The sequence below is a fragment of the Lemur catta genome, chromosome 11 (genome assembly GCF_020740605.2).
Source record: "Lemur catta isolate mLemCat1 chromosome 11, mLemCat1.pri, whole genome shotgun sequence".
Lineage (NCBI taxonomy): Eukaryota > Metazoa > Chordata > Mammalia > Primates > Lemuridae > Lemur > Lemur catta.
Window position 1 is genome coordinate 55,134,085 of NC_059138.1, and position 15,793 is coordinate 55,149,877.

At 36.8% G+C, this 15,793-nt stretch overlaps 1 protein-coding gene across 1 annotated transcript in view; it reads left to right on the plus strand.

The window, feature by feature from the left end:
• Window positions 1–1,841: 1,841 nt before the first annotated feature.
• Window positions 1,842–15,793, plus strand: part of LOC123647208 (neurabin-1-like) — a 35,534-nt gene continuing 21,582 nt past the window's right edge. The window contains exons 1-3 of the mRNA XM_045564499.1: window positions 1,842–1,973; window positions 12,359–12,412; window positions 14,994–15,223. Of these exons, the coding sequence (XP_045420455.1) occupies window positions 1,920–1,973; window positions 12,359–12,412; window positions 14,994–15,223 (338 nt within the window). The 5' untranslated portion in view covers window positions 1,842–1,919. The remainder of the gene's footprint in view (window positions 1,974–12,358; window positions 12,413–14,993; window positions 15,224–15,793) is intronic.

A 15,793-nucleotide genomic window follows, 5' to 3' on the forward strand; every position in this document is an offset into this window, starting at 1 on the left:
AAGAGGCCACCAACCTCTTTTCCTTTCAGTCAGAGCATCTCTGATTTTATTGGTGGGGTTGTGGGGGTGGAATTCTAGCTAACCTGTAACTAGTTTGGAAAATCACTGCTTTGCATGAAATATTCTGAGCTTGCTTCTATACACAAATGTGACCAAAGTCAAGGTCTTCATGATAATAAGCTCTGTGTGGGAAGCAGAATCTGAAGGACACTGAGGCAGTGTGTTTGTTCATCATGATCAGTGGTCTTCAGATTTCCTATTAGAAGCTGTGTCTACTTCCAGGCTCTACAACTTAAAGAAATGTGAAGAACTTGAAGAAGTCAGAGTACGACCACAAAGACAATTACAGACAATGCAATTCAAACCTGTTGAGGCAACTAAAATTATTTTATTTGAAAAAGAGAAGTCTGAAGTCAATTTAACAATGGTCTTCTAGACATTGGGAATTGAGGTTAATGACCGGTTAATGACATTGGGGTTAATGACCGGATTTCTTTCATGTGCAAACATTGCAAAAAAAAAACTAAAATAATAAAGGATTTCAATTTTAGCAAGAAGAATGTAGTACAGAACCAAAAGAAAAAACAGCAGCCAGATGCTAAGCCTATTTAATCAAAAGAATAGATCATTCAGTAAACTGTTTATGAAAGTTTTTTTAAAAGCTATATGAATTCCTACCTATGTTTTATGTGTTAAATAAAGTACTACCTGAAGGATCTGGGAGGAATTAAATGAACTTTGTCTTTTTAACCCTGTGAATCAGTGATTTATTTTTAAATTATAAGGTATAGATTTCAAACAATTATTTTGAATTATAGTCTCATAGCCTGATGCTGCCAGGAGAGGAGATACTTTCTAATGATGCTAAGGAAGTTAGTGGCAAAGAGGAATATTATTCCGGGGGTCATGAACTCAAATACCTACAGGGGCCTGCAGGTATTATAAAGGAGTGACACTAACAGTGTAGAACAATATGAAGTTAGGGGAGTTATGGTATATTAGGAAGTGTATGACCCATCTACAAGGAGCAACCACTACTAACTCTGGCCAATTTTTATCATGCCACAGTGTGCCTGTATTAACAGATCTTTGGCTTTCTCAAGAAAGAACTTTATGTGAAATCTTTTTGTTTTTCACATTGGCAAAATACTCAGATTTATAGAAGTATTAGGCAGGCAAAACAATACACCTGTGCAGGTTATGAGTTAGAAACCTTTGGTTTACCATTTAGCTCACTAGTTAACTATCACAATAATTAACAAACAAGACAGAACTGATTGAACTCTAAAGCTTAGGAGAATTAATCTGCTACACCTTTTCAAGACTAAATTAAGGGCCCTTCCAACTCTGAACCTTTGGACTCCCCTTCCCTCTTTCTTGCTCCCAGTAGTGGGTGGGTTATTCACACAGGAAGTGGGAATTTAAAGAAATTACTTATTTCCCTGAGCAACATAATTTTATTTAGTAAAACCATCTGATAGATTGAAAAAAAAACACTTATTGCTATACTAAAGATGCTACTGATACTGTTAGGTTTTTAGAAATGCACTTGTATATTGCATAGATTTGTCACTTTGGATCTTTGAACTAACATTTGTTTATAACATTGGCTGCATGAGGCATGCTTGACTTTAAAGTCTGCTTACACTTTTACCATTTGGCTACATGTTTTATTTCTTTTTTATAAAACATTTTTAAATAACCCACCTCCACCTGTGGTAAGGACAGCTGGATTTCTGAAATCCCCTTCTTTTCAGACTGGAGAATATGCCACAGAGGAAGAGGAAGAGGAGGAGGAAGAGGAGGAGGAGGAAGAGGAGGAGGAGGAGGAGGAGGAGGAGGCCGTGGCAGGAGCCGCTGCTGCTCTCCCTGCCAGGGACGTGGCCATTGAAGTCTTTGAGCTGCCTGAGAGTGAGGACATGTTTTCCCCAACCGACCTGGACACCGCCAGGCTCAGTCACAAGTTCAAGGAGGTATGCCGCTGATCTGCAAAATATTTCTCTGTGCTTGTCCATTTCATTATTACCTATATATTTTTGTTTTAATAATATATTAAGAATAATCAATTTTCAAATGACATCTTTTTAATAACAAATTGTCTTGAGTCTCATTGAATTGCAAGGTAGAATTTAAGTAGACCTCATTCTGCAGTCATTGATTTAAATGCTTATTTGTCTGAGTGGCAGTTTACAACATATCTAATTTTAAGCTATAACTTAAATGTGCAGTTCTGTGATAAGTTCCAGTTGTATTTTTTCAATTTTACAGAATTTTTGGTACCTGATGATAAGCTTTGCTCTAAGGCAGTGATTTTCTAAAAAGACTCTTTTTCTTTCTTTCCCTGAAATAGGTTCTTAATAAGCATCAGATGGCTTACCCAAAGGGTGTAATTGAAGGGAGTATAATATACGGACTTTGAACAGAGTTAATAGAAATAACGAGGGGTGGTGAAGTGCACAGGGATTGGCAACAGCAGGAAGCTGTTACCATCTTTTGGCTTAATAGGTAAAGAGAGAGTGAGAGATTCCCATTCTGAAGGAGGGCTGTTCAATATCTGCAACGTTAATAAGGTGCAGGCACTGCTAAAAACTGCATCCTGGGGGCAAGGACGGTAAACACTACAACCCTGCTTTCCTTCTGCTAATGTCTTTTCCAGCCAAACCCAGGCAAGGGAGCCTGGGGGAGGCAGTCTCAGCATCTGAGGAGGTCAGCCCCCTGAGGCCAGGCACGCCAGAGAAGGGCCAAGAGTAGATCCTGAGGGGGCAGATGTAGATAACCACATAAACTCTTCTTCCATATTTACCACTCAGAACCCCAACATGTAAAACAGAAACAGGGATGAATACATCTGCAAGAAGTTCACTCTTCATTGTTTTGGGAAAATATCCTCCAGTGTGAAAGACAAATATTGTCATTATTTACCACCTCCCTATTTCTTATAAAGACTTTCTAAATTAATTGATATCTTCAAACCAAAGAGTAAGGAGGAAAAAGAAAAGTCCTGCAGGAAGTGGCTGAGTGGGAGGAAGAGGTATTAATATAATCTAGGTACCCATTTCTCTGCAGCTCTGATTTGGTGGAAGAATGTAGGTTATCTAGGACAGTGGATAGACAACTTGTTCTTTAAGAACTCTCCCTTGAATGTTTTAACTCTCAACCCAACTTTAACAAATATTGGAGGCAGTGAGATCAGGTAGAATGCCCTGGCAAAAGCCTATAATAATAATAGAGTTCTTTCATATTGCCAGGAGAGTGTAGCCCCTAGTCTTTGGTAAATAGTGGAGCTAGGAGAAGCATGTACATTCTTTTGTGGAAGCTAAAGAGCCTAAAAAGCAGAAATAATATATGGAAGGCTGTATCCTCCATTTTCTGAATTGAGCCAAGGACTCAAAGCTCTGTAAATACTGTTTTAAGTGTGAACCATTATGTGGACAACTGTGTGATCTAGACCAGGGGTTGGCAAAGTATGACACATTGTCCAAATCTCTAGCCTACTACTTATAAAGTTTTATTCAAACTCAACCATGCCCATCTCTTTATTTATTGTCTGTGGCTGATTTCATGCTATAACAGTAAAGTTGAATAGTTGCAACAGAGACTGCATGGCCTGCAAATCCTAAATTACATATTCTCTGGCCCTTCAAAGAAAAATTTGCTGATCCTAGTGTAGACAGCTGCATGGTCTGGACCCATTCTATGTAACATGGCTGATTTATTTTTAGCCTGAGTAAATGAATTGGTACCTTTGTTTTAATTTTGGTTTTTAAGAATTGGAAGTTTGTCTCCACCTCAAGAGCAGGCAAATATCACATCGTTCTACTTGTAATTCTTTTATCTTCTTTTGTTTTATATTTAACATCAATATATTCATTTCTTCAGGAGATTGCCACTGAGTATCAACTGTGTGGCACTCTTTGATGGCATTTGTGTGTTGTAGACTGTCATCACAGTCCAAATTTCCTTGTGCTATTGATATACATGTCTAAGTACCATATAGTACTAGGTATTTTTCACAGGATTATGTACAAAACCTGGAGTGATTGTGGAGGGTCATGATGTATTGGAGTCTTTACGAAGTCTCGTATTACAAGTTTCTTTTAATTACTTTATTTTAAGCAAAAATATGTGTTGCAATACTTGGGCAAAACACATTAGACTGACATTATGTCAGTCAGTCCTGCTTTGGGCCTGTTTTATATCTTCCTGCTAGACTCTAAGCTCCTGTGTTTTTGGTCACTGTTGTATCCTCAGTCTTTGCGTGGTTCTTGGCATATAGTTAGTAGTTAAACATTAAGTGAATGAATGGTATCAAGCATGTAGTAGATTTGTGGTATAATGTAAGACAGGTCCATAGTTTAATTTTCACAAATAGTTGACAGGTTGGCTAGCATTTTTATTAAATGTTCATTTACCCATTTCCCTCTGGTTGGAAGGCCAACATTATTATCTATAGAATTTGTGCCTTTATACTCTAGACTGCTTTTGGCCTTCATATTTTGTTCCATTTTCTCATTTTTTTCCAGTAGAATATACACTAACATTGATGAAACAAATCATCTAACTCTTCTCTTCAAAAATCCCTTTACTTTTCAACTTATTCAACAAAACATTTGAATCACTTTATTAATTCCCTTGAAAAATACTCTTTGCATTTTTATTGTAATTACATTAAACGAGTAAATCTTCAGAGAACTGGCATTTTTATCACATTGAATCTTTTAATGCAAGTTCATGGAAGGTATCTGTTTAATTCAAATCTTTTTTCTGATCCACTCTAAAATTTTATAGCATCCTCTATTAATTACATATATGTCCAGCTATAATTAACAGAAAATCTGACTAGAGTAGGTTAATCACTAGCTGTCACATATTATATTAGCTTCAATATAGTTAGTAAGTTTTCCCTGATTTTCTATTTTCAGAGATGACTTTTATCAGAGAGACTTTATTTGCATACGATAGAAATTTCTGTTCTTTAAAGTGTACTATTACTCAGCTATAAACCGTCTGTGCAATTGTTCAAGAAGGTTTTAAATACCTTTTATAATAGCTATTATTTTATCAGGTTTTCAATTTTGGGGGGCCATTTTGGTATTTTGCATTTTTAAAGAAATCTATATATTTTCTCTAGGCTTTTATATTTATTAACTTAGATTTTTATAAAATAATTTTTAAAGTATTGAAATATCTTATATCTATAATTAGTTACCTCTTTTATATTCTTTTTTTCTTTATTTGAATATTTTTACTTTTTTCTGTTGTTTTTTTCCATAATTTTATCTAGCTTTTAATTTGCTAATTGTTTCTTTTCAGTGCCACTTATTGAATAGGGATTCCTTTCTCCCCAGAGTATGTTCTTACCTGCTTTATCCAAAATCGGATGGCTATATGAGGATGGTTTTATTTCTGGGTTCTCTGTCCTGTTCCATTGGTGTATATTTTCATTCTTGAGCCAGTACAATGCTGTTTTTCTTTATTTATCTTGAAATGAGATGAAAACATTTTTGTGTTTGGCGTTAGTTGTTAATTATTCACGTTTTGATTATGAATCCCATTTTTAGGCCCACATCAAGAGGGCATTTTCATGTGCCTAGTTCCCAGCCACGTTGCTATTTTCTAGCAGTTTATCATTTAGGGCAGTTCTCTGTACTAAGGAGAAATTTCCAAACCTTGCCACTCAGTTCTTTAAGTTAAAAAAAGAAATAGAAAAGGTAATTTCCAGTATTCACTGCTACCAAGGCACTTACTAAGACCACCCCTGTCTATATTATTCTACTTTGGGGTCTACAGCTGAAAGTATGCAATGTGCCATGCAGTGCATCAGCCGTCTTCCTGCATGCTTTCTCTAGTTGCATGACTATGGAATGCTGAGGAAGTTAGAGAACCCGGCTTGAGGTCCTGTTCCTGGACAACATGATAGAGGTTGTCCATTTTTCTCATTGGATAACCAGTGAGGGTGGCACAGAGGGTCTCCCTATCATTGGAGTGAATCTTGGATGGATTTTTTATAATTCAACTTTATGACTCTTTTTTATTCTAGGAACAGTAGTTTTTAATTATGGTGTTCATTTTGGGTTATGATTTTTTCTTTTTTTATGTGATTTTACTGGTAGTTTAGTGGGAATCAGGGAGAGGCTGCATCAGGAGCTGCTAGCTAGGTACTATTTGCACTGACTGGCCAGTGTCTCCTCTCACCACTCTTCCTCAGGAGCCATGGCCATTGGCACCAGTAAAAACAGCTCTATGTTTCTCTTGAGGGAAAAATGGAGTCTAAAAGTTGTGTTATTTTACTTACTTGGGTCTATGAAAAAGAATTTAGAAAAGTTATGAGTATATTGGACAATAAGATTATCTTTTTGGATTTTTCCATTAACGTTTGCAGGAGCTATAAATTGTTGTTTACTTATTAGTACAGGTTATTTTTTTTAAAGGAGCTATAATTACAGTCTGTCAACTACATCCAGCATCTTCATCATTAATAACCAGTTTATGAGTACCTACTTAGAGAGTGACCTTATTGGAGAATCTCACCCTACATCCTACAGTTGCTACATCCATTACAATTAGTGTTACCATTCAGATTTGATTATGATGTTGTTCAGTCAGCCACTTTTAGTTCCTTTTGCCTACACTGTTTCCTGAGTAAAACAATTTTGTTAATACAAAGATGGGTATCATATATAAAGCTTTAAGCAGAAGTTTCAAAAAAAATATGGCATAGCTTCATTTTAACAGCACCAAAATGTAGGCAAAAGTGGCTGTGATTCCTACTTTTGTGGCACTTATGCTGTTACAGGTAAGAAAGACATCAGTCCAATACTCACAAAGATAATTTTAAAAATTCAAACTCCAATGCTCATATAAAGTTCTATGCAACTTTTTTGTTATTGCTCTGCCTTTGTGAAGTAAGAGCAGAAAATGTTGCTCTTATCAGATCGTAAAATTTCTAGAACTAGAGCTCTTAAAATATTTCCTGCAAAGATATTTTTCACTTTTTAAAGGAAAACGTTTTCCATGTTTTCACAGGATAAGTAGAATACAAAAGTTCGATCTCACTATTTACATTTCTGTATGAGGATGTTTCTATTTCTAGCACAGTTATATTTGGATTATATTGATTCAGTGATATGGGTACCTGTTCTGGGTTCATCTTTTAGAAAAAAATAAACAGAAAATATACACAGCAGGTGTACCTGCAGAATGTGAAGTAGAGCTAATGTTCTCTGTAGGAATGTGTGTGTTTATTTTGCTGAAATCCTGTGGTGGGTATGTATGGCATTCACGTTAAAAATGGTAGAAGAGATGAAAGTGATTGGTCTTATACATAAGGTAAAAGACACTGACCTACGATCTTTAATCTTTTCTTTTTATTTATGTCCCTTCGTCCCAGGTCTTTTCTCCAAACCTAGATTCTCTGAAGCCCAAAAGTTCCAACAGGCATTTCAGGCTCTATTTCTCATACCCGGCCCTGTTGACCTCCTCTCCCTGCAGTCAATCAGCCTGCCCATTCTTAACAAACCCTTGGATCTGTACTTTGAAAGGGTTATTGATTCTTGACAAATCTCTGAAACACGTGGAAAGAGAAATTGCTCTAGAATAAGAAAACTCAACCTTTTGCCAACTATGCTTCTTTTGTTAAGTTCTTTCACCCTTTGAAAAGCAATATCAACTTCGGTCATGCTCACTGTGCCTGGAAGGTAGGGTCCTCTGTTGGACAAACAGATCAAAGCCAGTGGTCATCTGATCTGGTTATAGGAGTAAAAGACTAATCAAGCAATCTAGGAGCAGGTTCCCTTTGACCTTTACCTCAGGGTTATCTGGAGAATTTCTCTCATGAAGTGGTATTTATTAATCTCCTTGAAGTAAGTATATTGGAGCTGGATTCTATGCCATGTTCAGGTATCCTCAGTGACTAGCATAGTACTTCGCCCATAGTCTTGTTACTAAATGCAGGTCAAATAATGAGGGAGATGTTCTTTCTAAGTTCCATTAATAATAATAGCAGCTGATTGAGCACCATTTTGTATTCAGTGTCAGAATACTCAGAGACTACCAGAAGTGATCCATGATGTCCAATTGAAGTAATAACTTCTCAAGTGAGAGGGGACAGTGATGACATATGCCTCAGGGGTTTTGTAAAGATTAAATGGGAAATATATCCCAAGCAACTGGTTCAGTTAGATACGTGATGAATGGAGCAACACAGGTTGGGAGTCAGACCTGGGATTGTTTCCGCTCCACCACCTACTTCTTGGGGAACCTTGAAGTAGCTGTGTGACTTCCCTGAGCCTCTTTTCTCATCTGAGCAATGAGGATAACAGCACCTGTCTTGCCTCCCTCCTAATCATTTGCAATGATCAAGAGAGATAATAAAGATAAAGGCGCCTACAAATGTTAAGAAATTTAGTATTAGGGGAACCATGGGATGGGATTTCTAAAACCTGGCTTTGGCACCTATTAGTCCTGTAACTTTTAAGTTCACTAGACACAATTTGTTACTATATAAAATGAAAGGGCTCACTTAGTGTATTTTTGATGCTTTTTTGGTCAGTCATGATGGATTTATAGAAATTCTCTTAATGTGTTATTAGAATTAAAATAATCACATATCTGTAATTTTAGGCCTTATAAGTGCTAAGAAAACCTTTCCATTCTGAATAATGTCTGAAGTTTTACAATTCATTCTGCTTTCCTATATGTCAAGAATTTAGCTGTACTTAGTAACACTCCAAGCTTTTATCAGTTGTTATCCTAACTGCTAATGAGTTCAGCTTCCTTCTAGTATCCATTTTTGGTGATATGGGAGGTGTGGAATAGATAACCTGGGCTATTTCACAGTTTTACTTAGGTTTGTCCCAAATATTGGTGGATTAATCTAGGGTGTACATTCATAAGAATGAAAATGCTGGCTTGTGATAAGAATTTCTAAGCCCTACAACCTTGATAACTACCTGCAGTTTCTTCATTTCATAAATGTCACACATGTAGTATATGCAGGGGCGTTGGAGTTCTTCCTATCCAGCCCTCTCATTTTTCATATGTGAAACTGAGGCTCAGAGAAGCAATTTACAGAAGTCAAAGTGATCTGAGCAAAGAAAGTCCAAAGTCCCAACAAGTTGTACAACATTTACTTGGTTGCCCTATCGGGAGTTAATAAAATAAAATAAACTCTGGCACTTGCCCATAGTGAGTGTTCAGTGTGAAATCTGCCCTTTTGATTTCTTGCTACTCTTTAAATAGAACGAGGGGTGTTTATTTTATTTCAAGTGTGACATTTTACAGCATTTAGCACTTTTAACTGAGAGGTGGAGTTGGGGTAATCATATTTGAGTTCTTCAGGTCAGTCTTTCTTGGTCCTGACGGACTTTATTAAGGACTTGTTCCATGCTAGCCACTGTGCAAAAGGCTTTACATGGGTTATATCATTTAATCATCCAATAAGGAAGCTTATGACTTATAAGGAACTGAATTTTACAGTTGAGGAAAGTGAATGTAAGAGAAGTTAAATAATTTTCTAACACCGCATAGAGTACATGGTATGTCTGAAATGAATTCATGCAGTCTAACTTAACTATTCTTCACACTTGGCACATGGTAGAAAGCACAAGGAATAGATCCTGTCAACAACATTTCCAGATACTCCAAAATCACCTAGGTTTGTGAATTTGCTGGATGCCCTAGCATGCAGCCATATATACGTGTATGTGCATATACATGTATTTATAAACTTATATATAAATAATACATCTAATGTCAAAGTACTATTTGCCCTTTTAATTTTATTAGTTTATATTGGTAGGGGAGATTAGCCCTAACATTTATTAGAGGGAGAAAGGGTTATGTTCACAGTGTCATGCACATAGCAACTCGTCAATAAATGCCTATTGGCCTGGCACAGTGACTTATGCCTATAATCCCGGGAGGCCAAGAGGGAAGCCTGAGACCAGGAGTTCAAGACCAGCCTGGGCAACATAGGAAGACACTCGTCTCTACAAAAATAAATTTAAAAAGTTAACTGGGCATGGTGGTGTGTGCCTGTAGTCCCAGCTACTCAGGAGGCTGAGGCAGGAGGGTCACTTGAACCCAGGAGTTAGAAGTTACAGTGAACTATGGTTGGGCCACTGCACTCTACCCTGGGTGGCAGACAAGACCCTGTCTCTAAAAAATAACAATGAAAACAAAAAATAAATGCCTGTTGAGCTAATCCTTATTTTCTAAGGAAAATGGCACTTGATCAGAACCAGAAGATCCAGGTTTTAGTGCTGGTTTTAATGGTGATCCACTGTGAGGACTAGACCAAGTCAATTATCTTCTCTGAGCCTTAGTTTTCCCATGTCTTAAGTGAGTCCAGAAGTGTAAGGATCTATGATTCTGCAGTAGTGTGTTCACTCTAGGGCCCATAGTTGGAGTATCAATTGGACATTTGAGCCTGCGCAGCTGGATTGCCTGGCGTGCATTGTCAGGCTCCCAAAAGATCTATCCAGATTAGGGCTTTGAGTGAGCACAGACCTCATCAGCGAGAGGAAGGGAGTTGCTGGGGTCTTGGAGCAGCACTGCTATGTCTTTCGTATCTTTTTCTAATCTAGTCACTGCGAAAACTTGCTGATTGGAAGTTTTCCACACTAGTGCCCTAAGCATCTGCTAAAAGTGGGCAAGTAAGAGTTGTACCAGTTAGTGCTATGGTAAGAAACCAAGAGAGCCAGGACTGGCTGTTTTGGGCTTCATAAAAATAACATTCTCACGTAGAGAATGGTCTCCACTGTAGAGACCATTAGACTGCAGACGCTCCTCCGAACCAGCGAGGGTGAAAGGAGCAATAGCCACATCAGCAAGTCAGCCAGCATGACCGGGTCAGAAAGAGTGAAAGGAAGATAAGCGATGTGAGTGGGGCAGAATCAAACTGAAAACAGTTTCAGGAGCACCCTTTAGGACCAAGAACTGTAGCAGAGCTGTGGCAGTGCAGAACGTGAACCATACGCATAGCAGGAAGGAGCACTTTGCAGGGAACTTGGGGACCCTCAGGTTCTGGGCTGATTGCCATTGGCATCCGAGGGTGTAGAATTGACCTATCCTTGATTCTTCCACCTTTCACTTATCATCCTTCCCACATGCCCCCCACCAGCTGGGCAAAAAACAAGGAAAGACAAGTTGCAAACTCAAGAGAGAGCCGAGGGTCACATTGCTAGTCTGAGAACTGTACGTTTCTGTCCTTCTGTCAGCAGACTCACTCACTCTTTCTGCTAAGAAAATCTCGTAGACTTACTTGATTATGGCAATAGTGAAAGTTTACATTCCCCCATGTGCAATCCTAAATCCAAAATGCTCCAATACAGTCTCTTTTGTAAGTTTGTAGCAGACTAATTTAGTGGTACAACCTCACGGAAACTTACAAGATGCTATTTACAGTCTCTATATACCTCACTTAGTGGGACTTGTCATATGTTTGGTGGCAAAAATATTCATGTGTTTGATTACAGAGTGCCTCCACAGACCCTGCTGTGGGTAATATGCGATTTATGAAAGATGCATCTTATTACCTTTCTGAAATCGGAAGAGTTTTGAATTCCAAAAACATCTGACCCCCAAGGATTTCAGACAAGAAATTGTGAACTCATAAATTGTTTTCCTTAAATTTGAGGGTATTTATTGATCCTTTAAAGAAATAAATGATTCTTTCATTCTTCTTCCCTTACAAAGACAGCAAAGTGGGGGGAAGGGAGAAGCAAAACAAAGATAAATAGTGACTGTTATGCTAATTAGCTGTAGCAAAAGCTTTTGGGGATCTGAGTCTTCAATACGAGTAGATTTTTTGGAGGACAGAAATCTGGATCTGTGCCTTTCCTACAGTTTTTAAAAAAAAAAAATCAGATTTCTCTGTGGAGCTGCATCCTCCCCCTCTCCTTTGCAGTCGAGCTGCTTATCGGAATGTGCCTGCGACTCACAGAACCATAGCGCCACCTTTCTTCCAGATTTGGAATTAAATCTCCACACTACCACTGGCTCGCTTGCCTGCTTGTGCCGTTCCCTCGGCCAGACTCAGCAAGCAAACAGTTCCTTGATACTTAAATCATAAAGGAAGAGCTTCAGAGGCCAAGAAAAGGTGTTTCTTCTCTTTGGTTCCTGAGCAATTAAGTTGGTAACCTAATCTGATGTCAGGGAGTGTGGACCATAAACCCTGTGTTTAATTAGTTTGCACCCAGTGTCATTTTACACACTAGACGTTTTAATTTACAACCTGCTGCATTGCAGCACTTTCTAGGCCGTTTACTATGTAATAGGTATTCTCCTAGCTGCTAAGGCTTTAAAAATATAGATACACTCACTTAGTTTAGATTTTTTCTTTCTTTTCAATTTTCAGTTGCAGATCAAACATGCAGTTACCGAAGCAGAGGTTCACAAACTGAAGACCAAGGTAAGCACCAATACCTGGTGTTTGGATTGTACTTTTTAAACTTCAGATACTATGGATAAATTCAACCCTAGGACTAAAGGACTTGTCCCTGTGCATTTGAAAGAATACAAATGTGAAAGATCCATTTTTCACTGTCAGATACATAGACAAACCTGCCAATGAAAGCAAACACCCACATCCACCTCAGTGCAAACAACATGATGTTTTAAACGTATGTATTTTTGTATTTGCACATACATGGCCAGTTCTCTCTGAGATTTCCTCAAAAAGTAATATTTTTAATGATTCAAGTGTCCAAAGTATATTTTGATCACTAATTCCTTAAACATAAGCTGTTATGTCGTATCTCCTTCATTATAAATAGATTTAAAAGGTGAAAGATTTATACAATCTGAAGAGAAACCAGAATATAATATAAATATATTTAATCAATCAATTGTAGCTTATTCATCAGGAACAGTGTATTGTTTTAATACAGCACATTAATTTTTTTGATAGAAATAATATCCAGTTTCTAATAATTAAGTTTTATGAACTTAATATTATACATGCATAATTGATATCAGGTGTCAGGTACTACTGGAAATTTTAGACAAGTTTATTTCATGTTATTTAAATTTGTGGGGGAGAAAAGGTCTTGATATAAGAGTTGTGTGTTATTAGTCTATTTATGAAAAAATAGAAGATTCAAAAGGACATTTTTAATGGATAAATTATAAGGTAGGTGTATGAGACACGGTTCTAGCAATTGTGTTTAGTTTTACCAAATATGTAATATCAAAAATTTAAAGATATCTTTTGAATTAATTTTAGAGAAATATACTTTATTGTTTCTACAGTCTTTTTAATATTGACATATTTACTTCCCCACCACTGAAGATCTGTTTTCCTGTTCACATCAAATGCTTGTTTTGGTTTCTCCATGTGTTTTAAATGGAGATGAATTAGCAAAGCAATTTTGGTTAAATGGTATTCTCAGCTAATTCACTCTGTAGCTCTTTAATCAAAATATGTCTATACATCATTCATGGTGTCAGCCCAGCTCCGTGAATAATAATTTTAAAATTAGTAATGGTTGGTAAATAAACAACTTGATACAAAGCATTGCTTAATAAAAGACAGTAAAAAACCTAGTCCTGTTTTAAATGGTTGTTGTTTCTTGACATAGAAAGGAAGAAGATTTTTTTAAATTGTGGGTTACAGTCAAGGAAAAAGATTTCCCTGCGATTGTAAGTGCTTTAATGGAGCTTATGTGTTAGACTATGAATATTTAATTTAGAAAATACTATAAATTAGTATTTTTGTATTTTTCTCATTATTACATTGGCATATAATATGCACAGATTAGCTTACTTTACTATGATTTTCAATATGCATTTTGATAATTTTGAAATGTTTCTGGCTACCTTTTTACTTTGTAATCTGTTCTGCAGATGGGTTTAGTTAAAAATATATGCAAAGCATGTGTGTATAAATATATATGTTTACATAAATGTACATTTCCATTTGCTGAATGCTGTATGATTTTGAACACTGATAGTTTATAATGACTCTGCATCCTTTTGAACTTTAAAGAAGGCATATGAAGTAGATAAAGCACTAGTTTGAAGGCCAGTTATTGGGAATGACTTTTGAGCCCTTGCCTAAAGGATCAGTCTTGAATTTCTGTAGAAATGAGAGTATTATACTAGTGTGGTATCTATTCCTAAGATTCCTTGGAAGCAGAAACGACATTAACCTGCCTTTCTGTTTCATGAGAAGGAATTAAAATAATCAAGGAATAATTTGTATTTTTACTTATACTATCTTTTATACTTTGATGGGAATTGGGGTTTATAAGGCTCAAGAAATTCATTATACTGCCTGTAAAATATGAGATACAGACTATGTTCATGTCAATTAAAATTAAGAACATAATAATATTATCAAAAGGGTCAAAAGCAAAGTAAAAATAGCTAATGTTTATCAGATGATTACTATGCCCTAGGAGCTATTTCAAGCATACTAATGTGTTATATAGATGATATAATTGCATCTTGGAGAACTTCAATTACTTGCCCAAGGTTTAATGGCCAATAATGGCAGAACTAGGATTCAAATCTAAGCTGAATTACTCCAGAGTCCCCTTCGTAACCATTAGGCCATACTGTGCTTTTGTGCCTTTCTCCCTTCCTTCCTGCCTCTCCCCACTCCCTTTTTGGTTAATTTTTTACATATAATTATGTATTTTTAAAAACTCTCAAAACATTCATTGGCTATAATCACTCGAATTCTGAAACATCCATTACTGCTCACAGATCACACCATGTGTAGTGATGGAAAGATCATGAGAGTTGGAATCCAGTTTGTGTTTTCACATTTATCAGATATGTGACCTTGGGCAGATCATTTTACTTTAAAGTCTTCCATTTTATCATCTATGAAATTATGCAAATAATACTTGCTTTTCTCATCTCAAGATGTTTTGATGATTGAGCATATATAATTATGGTATTTAGTCTGAAAGATGCTATAAAAATATGAGAAATTTTTCCCACAGAAGTACCCAAATTATTCTTACCTTGACATTTGCTTTCTCCAGCTAAAATCCGCAGAAAACGAGAAAATGATGTGGGAACTAGAAAAAGCCGAGCTGCAGCGGAACATCGACCAAAACAAAGAAAAAATGCTGAGTCTGGAGGCCTATTGGATTGAGGCTCAAACATTATGCCACACTGTCAATGAGCATCTCAAAGAGACTCAAAACCAGTATCAAGCCTTGGAGAAGAAATACAACAAGGCAAAGAAACTGATCAAGGATTTCCAACAAAAGTAAGCAGCTTGTGATGACTGTAGAATAGTTATATGTGTCTAAAGAAGGTTTGTGTCCAATATTTTTATAATATCTAGTGGAATAGAAAAGATGACCTCAAAGTTATCAACTTCTCCAAAGTGTAGTTAACAGCATAAATACACATTAAGTTTTAGAAATTGCTTCTACCATTTTTTCATGGGATTATATTTTGTGTATTTTATAATTTTTTGGCAACCAGTGCCTCTTGATTTTTTTGATAGTTAATCATTGATACTAATTGTTAAATCATCTGAATTTCTTTACCCTTTTTGAAACACCTCTGTGATTTAGAAGCAAGAAGCCCATCAGAAGTCATGCAGAATGACTGACCGTTGATATGGCGCATGCAAAGCAGCAGCTGGGGCCTAGATCAGGCTGCTCCTGTCCCTAGTCTAAGAATCAGTAACTGCAGAATTTTCCCACTATGACAGTCTAAATATTGACCAGCAAGAGCCCCCGCCCTGCCACTCTGCATTTCTCAGCTGTTGAGAGAATCACACGGGCCTCAGTTCACTGCAGTGAGAGAGACTATCACTACACTCTGCTTT